Here is an 8,438-nt window from a genome sequence, read left to right on the forward strand (position 1 = left end):
AATAATATCACTTCATGGTATTAGGGCAAATGCACATGTAATTTTGCGTCAATTTCTATTTCACTATGAAGATAACTGAAATTTATTACTTATGAAGCTTAAAGGAGCAGCGTTGTTTTCACAGATGACAAAAAAAGTAGTGATTCAGAATTTGGATGGGGAAAAATAATAAAGCATAATGCTGAAATGTCATCTGTGTAGGAAGAAATAAAAACTATGAGAATATAGACCCAGATTTTTATAAAGCCATTTATTTAAAAAAACTGGTTTGTCAAATCACATACACGAGCAGATACACAACTACCAAAGTGGCCCTGTAATAGACACCAGTGGGGCATTCACCACACAGTACCTGAAAAATACAGCTAAAAAAGAGGAGTCCGTTGAGTATTTACTTTCAGATTCCTACTTGACTCCTTGTTGAATGGCTTTAAGTTAGCATACAGTGAGTGAGAGGTAGAGTCCCAAGTGTAATAGCTGATGCCTCAGGGCTCCATTTAAAAACAAAATGAAAACAAAACCACTTTTCCCCTTCTGCACAAGGGAACCCTATCCTATTTTTAATCCTTTGTGAAAACAGAAGCCAAGTTTCTCTTCTCGAATGGTTCAGCATTCCCAATCAAAGTATTGTGTAGTAACCCTAGGTATTGTGCTTCTCGAGTCATCTAATTTTCCTCACCTTCCGATTCGGATTCTAGGAGAGAAGAAAGAAAGCAAGATTTTTAATTGTTTTTTTTTTTTTTTTTTTCCCTTAAAGGTCATGAAAGAGTTTCTAATCCACTCTCTGCCTCTGCCACCCAAAAGATATTTTTGTCCTGGGCATCCTTTACCAGGTAAGATAGTCACAGACAGGGGAAGATAGCAAACTTTAGCTCTCTTTGCTTTGAAATAACTATTGCCTTTCTAAAAGTGCAACATGCTCATTAATACTTTTAGAGAAAACACTATTTTATTCTTTGAATCACCTAAAATAAACTTTTCATTCTTAGTTGCATTCACTCTCATCATTATTCTTCCGCTTTGTGTTGCCATTTTAATATAAGTTAACTATTAACAGTGCTTATGAAAATCGATATAATCCCAAGTGTGATTAAGGCAAATATATATTTTCCCCACTTTTAGATCTGCTAATTATTTCTTTCTTTTAGTTCTCCATTAGGGTGGATAATTTAAGAGAGTCCCCCCCCCCTTTTTTTCTTTTTGCCATGTAGACATTTTCATTGCCTTGGTTTCAGAAAGAAAGGCTAAGATGTAGGCAAAATGATATGGAAGACACTTCAAGAACTTTAGTTTTTGGAAAGCAAGAAAAATCTGTGAAAGATGTAGATATCTTGAATTATGATGAGAAAGCATTTGCTAAATGGCCACCAAAGTTGTTAAATGAAATCGTACCTTCTTCTGCATTTTGTAACCACTCAACAAATTTCTTCATCTGGTCAAGAAAAACACTTTTGCCTTTGGCCACGTGTGCTTCTTTGTACCATTTCAAAATTGCTTCTTCACTCAGCACATCGGCTGCAATTTCAAGTCAAAGATTTTAAAGTTACTACATAAATGTGATGTTTTAAGGCAATTCCATTTCTTAGAGTTTAATAGAAAGCAATCACTTTTAACACTAAAAGCTCTGTTATAAAAGAAATTCATACCTGAAACTTATCAGAAGCTAGGACCCAAGCTCATTTCCATATAGAGCAGTGGCATATTTTAGCAGTTAGCTTGGTAAATAGTGATGATGATATACAGCTCATCAGGCATGAAATAATGCAAGTGTATATGCAAGTCACACTGGGACTTACAAATCTCTTACAGTCCTACTTTTCCGGTAGGAAACTAGGTTGTTTTGTAATTTTGCAAATGAATCAGCAATTCCAGCATTTCAGAACAGTCTGTGTCCTGCCAACTTCAAACACATCTTGATTAAGCAGCAACCTCAGATGACTGGACGTTTAAGAGGATTTACAATTTTAGGAAAAAAGAAGGGCAAATGAAAAAAAATGTAGATAGGATGCAATAATGATATTAACAATTAGATATAAAAATGAGCTTCCTGGGTATATGGAATCAATGCACACAAAACCCGAAGTTCTACACTTAACTCTGTTGCTAAATCACTAACTTAGTTCCCTATGGCATCGTATTTTAAATTGCAAGAGTAATGTTTCTCTTGTAGTCCATTAAGAGAAAAACAGAGACATATTAGATAGATTTCTTATAGGTGTCTAACAAAAAGTATTATCAATTAACTATTGATTACCTAAAACTCTAAATTCTGCAAATATGCCTTGATACCATTAAGTTACCACTAACTTAGACTATTTAATGTTAAGAATAGGAAGGGAAATATGAATAATAGCATCCATAGCCAGTGTTCTAATGGGTTATCTTTTGGGATTTTGGAGTAGGAAATAAGAGATGCAAAACCAATAAAACGAATTTATTACTGTCCCCAATGCCTACCCAATCCATTGCAAATGCTGATAAATCACTCTACTGATGTATTTGCAGTTAAAATATAATTTTAACTTAGGAAAATGAAAGAAATGATTTGATAGTTTTCATTTCAAACATCACTGACTTTTTCATAACACAACCTTTTTTTAAAAAAAATTAATAATTGGCTCTTGGATTAACGGAGAGATTGAAATGGTTAAAAATGCACACGATTGGTATTAGAAAACACGTTTTTATTTCTTTTTATCATTCAATATACTACATTTTGCAAAGGAAAGAGGAAGTCTGGATTTATTCATTTATAAGGACTGGACAAAAAAGGTTTAATCAGGAGTCCTGCAGAATTACTCTTAGCTTCTAGCCTCTTCTGTTTACAGCTCCATATTCTGCACTCACAATGATGAAACAACTTCCCCACCCACTTGCCTTCAAAGCTCAGTTTTTGTAGAGATGAGGAGCAGGCAGTTTACAGCCTAAGGAAGTGACTTGTAACAGTGCAAGTCTTCTTTACAGAGATTTTCCAAGAATACTAATTAGTTTAAACACAGAATTTAAGTCTCTTTTACATAATTGAGATCTCTTTACAAGATCTTGAAGATTCTTTTGATTTACATCACTAATTCCCCAATTGCTTCCCCATCAGACAACTTTTTGGTTTATAAATCATATGTTCTATAGAACTATTGCTAGTAATGTCATAAAATGAAAAAAAAAATTAATGTGGCTAACATATAAAGAGATAGTCTATTTTTTCTCCTTATCTTAATGAATTGTATATGATACAATGTACATGTTGGAAAGCTGATTTAGACTGCAGTTTGGCTGTTTCTTTCTGAAGAGTCAGAGCTCATTCCTGTGTTTTACTGCCCCCCAGGGGCTGAAAGAAGCCACACAACTAAAACACTTGTTAATGACAGTTCTTGTGAAACAAGGACACTAAATGATAGCTAAAACTTACTAGATGTACTATCCACTGAAAATCAGACAAAATGATCAAAGTTGAATTCTTAGAAGACCCTAATTTAGTAATACATACTTGATGCAAGACCAAATTTCTAGTATTTGGGAATAAACAATAAAGAAGGGACAGAAGCAACCACACAGGGCAACTTAGGAGGCAAAGCATTAAAAAGTTTGGAAAAAAAAAAAAATCAGCTTTTGTTTAGTAAAAAGTCTAATTTTAAAAGGAAGTAACTCTTTTTTTGAGGAATGAGGGAGAGAGAGATTTTTTTTTTCTCTAAGAAAGAATGAGAAGAGTTAATTAAAATTGAGAGACTACAAAGTGTTTGTTAGGATCTCCCAGAAATGCCAAATAAGAATATATATCAATAAAAGTAACTAAAAAAGGAAGACATCCTCCAACGCATGTAGTGTTCTCTTGGATTAAAATACATTTCTCCTCTTCTATGCCAATTTCTTCATCATCTCTGGTAAAATATTTGTGTCCCTGGAGAGCCTTGCCTTTCTCCTCCAAATTAGTTTCAGCTATGAGTTAGGTGCCTTTTCACTGCCATCCTACTACTTCTCATCAACTCTATGAGCCTTTAGCCATTGACACATTGACAGTGATTCTTGGTTTTCTTCAACACTCTGAAATTCAGGAAGTCAGGGACTACTTTGTTCATGTAATTTCTAGCATATAATGTAAGAACTCTCATCTAGCATGAACTTGAGCAATGTAAATGGGACAAATTCATTTGCTTGAGAAAAAACAAGTATTTCTCAATTGGTAGAGTTATAATTTAAAATTTAGGTCTTCATGAAGATCAAACAGACATTGTAAAAGCGGTATGAGAATTGCAAAGCTTTATGTAACATTAGTTATTCAGATATTTAAGCTGAAAACTTATGTCACTTGGAATAGGAAATTCAGCATTTTAATTAAAGATGTCGCAAAGGGACAAAGCCAAAAATAGTTTATCTTAAGAATGCTGGGAATATATGGTGAGAAGGCCACTCACCTTTTTTTAGAATAAGAAATTTATTTTAGAAAAATTTGCATGACAGAATTTAACCTAAGAAACTTCTGCAGATAATAAAACCCATGACAGAGATACTGATAGCACTTGAGAAAGTAGTTTTATATTTTTTTAGACCTACATGCCAAAAATATAGTACTTAGCTTCAGGAGAAAGAATGAAAGACAGAAAGAAAGAGAAATTATTTTTAAAAGTGAATAATACGATATTTGAAAATTAACGATGAATTTACTATTTTCCTTCCTTAGAAATATTAAAATCAAGATTTTAATATAGAAAGTGAATCTTCACTAAATGACCAACCACCACTTTTTCTTTCATCGCTGAAAAGCATTATTTATAGTTTATTCACTTTTATCGCACGTTACTTATAGAAAATACTTTTAAAGTCTTTCGATAATAGCATTCGTTTAAGTAACTAGGTTTATCAAAGGGGACATGGGTAATACCATCTCCAATTTTCTGTTGTCCTTACAATCTGGAAATATGAGGAAGGTGTGTGTGTGTATGTGTGTATAGTGAGAGAGAGAGATAAAAATGGAAAAAGAGAATGACTTTCCATTATTTTAAAACCTGTATTAAAGCAAAAATGTTCCTTATAATAAAAGGAATCCACATCATTAGATAAAAGAGGCAAACAAAACACAATTTGATATTTGTTATTTGTAAAATGTATACGAGTACATGGGATTAATGATAAGTATAATCATAAACACATCACTACAGAGCATGGAATTTGTCACTTCTGGCATTTAAATACTTTTTAGACAGTGGTCCTGGACCAATGGTCACAATGTCACCAGGAAATCTGTGCTTTAACATAACAAGCTCTCTAGGTGCTTCACATGCACATTAGATTTGGGAAAGGAGTGTTTTAATACACAGTGTTCATCAACCCTTTCTAGACATATAAAATATATAACAAAAGCATCTGAATCTTTATAAAAACAGAAAATATATGTGTCCTGGTGCACAAATGTTTGTTGAATGAAATAAGGTCAGAGTAAAAATGACTATTCAAAAAAGATAAGAAAGTAAACACAGTAACTCTTTTAATAGTGGTATGGGTATGGAACAATCGTTCTTCAGGGGTTTCATGTTCTCAGGAGAAAACGTAATTATTTCAGGCAGGAAAACAGACTGTATGTATAATTTTGTGGAAAATTATGAAATTACATAAAAAATGACATTTAGCTTAAATATCTCAGTGATTATATTTTAGATTTTCATTTTTTTTTTTTTTAAAAGTTTCCTGATTTCATTTCCAAAACTAACAAAGCCAGAATAAAACTGATGTCGACACTTACCTTCCTGTTTCCTGGGGCCTGCTCATAACCTGCCAAGGAACTTGTTAACTTTAGATTGCTTAAAAGCTGATCACCTACTTAACCAACAGCCTAAGGCAGAGCTAATGCCTCTTCTTTTTACTTCTTGGTTAATTTATAATTTCAGGTCACTGTTCCTTAGTATTTGGGGCTGATGAATAGGAAATTACTCAAAGTAGCCATTTTTGCTAGCTATCAGTAGTTTTTATCAGGAGTATAATAGGGAAGGATGCTGGCATTAATGGTAAAAATGAGAATCTTGAAGAATTTTAATAGTTTATATATGGGGAAGAGAGACTGTTTTGCGACTGACTATTCTGTGACCACTCTCTGTCCTGTGAGGTGGACCCCGGTGAGAATGGAGATTGCTTACCACCAACCTCTCTCAGGGACTGTTGTAATCAAAGTTCATCCTGACAAAAAAGCATCCTTCGATATGCTGATTCCTGGAGCAGGCCATTGTCCTGACCTGGTCAAGCATGTAATTTACCATATGTGGTCATGTTCGCGTACTAGTACCTGGGTGTATGCCTCGCTCCCCTCCACATATAACTCTTTGGTGCCTGCCAAGTGGCACAGAGTATACCCACTTCACCTTACAGCCACCTAAGACATGACTCCTGTGGAAGTCTCCCTTAATAAATCCTTAGTTGCCAGACTAGAGTTGCCCATCCCTTTTTTTTGGTCTCTCTCTGCCTTCTGCTTTAAGGAGGCAGATTTTCAGTCTTGGAGTTTTCCCCTGGGTCTGTGTGTACTAACACTATGCAAGCTAGATGCCATTACTGATAGAAAGTTGTTTGCTAATTCTTTGTGAATTAAATACAATAACGAAATGAGGTACTTCTTCAGATGTGGCTCAAACAACTGTGTCTCAGTTAAAGAAAAAATTTGGTAAGAGACACTGGTTGGGTTAGGAATTAAATGACAAGAAAGGAAAGTGTGTGCCTACGCCACTAGTTTATAATCAGTTTGCTTCTCTGTAGTGGAAACTATCGACTACCCACAAAGCAAATGTGAAACCTAGCTCACAGGTCTCTCTACCAGTTTGCAAATGGAGCCACCACGGGCAGCGTGGACAGAATGGCCACCAGTGGGAGGGCCCTGCGGCTCTTTCTTGGCAGCTGTGTGCCATAGGTGGGTCCACAATACGACCTGCAGGTTTGGTTCTGAAGAGTCACCTTGGGCATCAGTGAAGCCCTAGTTTTAGGGCATTGCTATCTCATGACAATGTCCAAGAGGACCTAATTCAGATCTGGCCAGAGAAAAACACCAATTACTGAATTTCAAATAGGACTTGGCAATCATTGCATCCTCCTACTGATATAAAAATTGTGCCAGATAACTTGGTGCTGTGAAAGTAAAAAAATATCACCCAAACTTGTGGGCAAGATGTATGCAACTGAAGAATCTGGATGGCTGATTAAAACTCTTTGTAAATGCTATTAAACATTTTTTAAAAATGGCTATTGATGAATAACGTAAAAGTTTTATACTTCATTGCCAAATTATCACTCAATAGAAACAAATTTAAGAACACATCAAAAGGAAAAGAAAGATTTGGCTGGTATTAATTTATACTTTTGTTTTTCTGATATTATGCCATTTAAGATTGTAGTAACTTCTAATAATCATTTTATAATATTCAAAATATATAATATCTGAAGTGTTCCTTTTTCTTTCATAAAACTGTATAAACTCAGACCAAAGAATTGTCCAGGATCATTTTTTATATGCTGTAGATATAGAGATTGAGATCAATTAAAACCCTAATAGCATTCATTTATCAAAGGCAGTGCCAGTTGTCATGGCAACCTCATCTTTATAAATACAATAAAAAGGCAGTAAATGTGAAAATCTCAAAATAGCCATTTCCTTGGAAAATAAGAGAACAGCTGGAACAAATAACTAAAATACAAAGTTAAAAAGGCTAATTATTTCAATAATTTTAAAGTCAGCTTTATGGCACCCAAAAAGGTCTGAACATAACTTTCTGTAGCATTTTGATAATCACTGTTAATAGCGCTAATCCTTATAATTCAAAAACAGACCTAATTACTTTATGTAATTACATTCTTTTTCTGCCCTCCCTGACCAAATAATAACCAGTTCATCACCAGTCTTCTAGGAAGTTCCACCAACAGGAAGTGCCCAGGGGCCTAACTGGTGCCTGAGGCCCAGCGAACATGGCATTTGCATCTTCTTTCTATACAGGATATAGAAAGATGATTTCTTCCACCACTCACTGCCTCACTGAAACTTGCAAAGAATAGCATGAACCCCATGTTGCCCTCTGCCTCACCCCCTGCTCTGCCCCTCAAAGGGTTGTAACAAAACATAGCAACAGAGGCGGAAGCACATGGACGGTACCTTTGTAAAAGAGAACCACGATCTTCTGAAAGGCTTTCATGAAATGGATGTTGTCGTAACAGTATTCCTGAACCTTCTGGAGAAGGATCAGCTCTGACTGGCCTTGGGAGCTGAACACAGCCAGCAGGGGAGCGTATTGCTAGAAGAGAAGCGGGGAGCAAAACTGTTAACTTTCCTGGGAGGTCCAGGGCTGACAAAACATGTGTCGCAAACAGTAACTTGGAGAGTTGCTTAGAAAACTTTCACTTTGGATTGCCTTCTCATTCTATTGTGTTCGATCAAAATGAATTTTTTATCTCGGCATTTACCAGATTTC

The 8,438-nt window shown here is 35.1% G+C and overlaps 1 protein-coding gene across 1 annotated transcript in view; it reads right to left on the reverse strand.

Annotated features, from left to right (window-relative positions):
- Positions 1–230: 230 nt before the first annotated feature.
- The window catches only part of BZW2 (basic leucine zipper and W2 domains 2), a 60,475-nt gene continuing 52,267 nt past the window's right edge, over positions 231–8,438 (reverse strand). The window contains exons 10-12 of the mRNA XM_011362849.2: positions 8,123–8,261; positions 1,393–1,515; positions 231–694 (exon numbers count right to left, since the gene is read on the reverse strand). Coding sequence (XP_011361151.1) covers positions 666–694; positions 1,393–1,515; positions 8,123–8,261 — 291 coding nt within the window. The 3' untranslated portion in view covers positions 231–665. The remainder of the gene's footprint in view (positions 695–1,392; positions 1,516–8,122; positions 8,262–8,438) is intronic.

Source organism: Pteropus vampyrus, unplaced genomic scaffold (genome assembly GCF_000151845.1).
Source record: "Pteropus vampyrus isolate Shadow unplaced genomic scaffold, Pvam_2.0 Scaffold4, whole genome shotgun sequence".
NCBI lineage: Eukaryota > Metazoa > Chordata > Mammalia > Chiroptera > Pteropodidae > Pteropus > Pteropus vampyrus.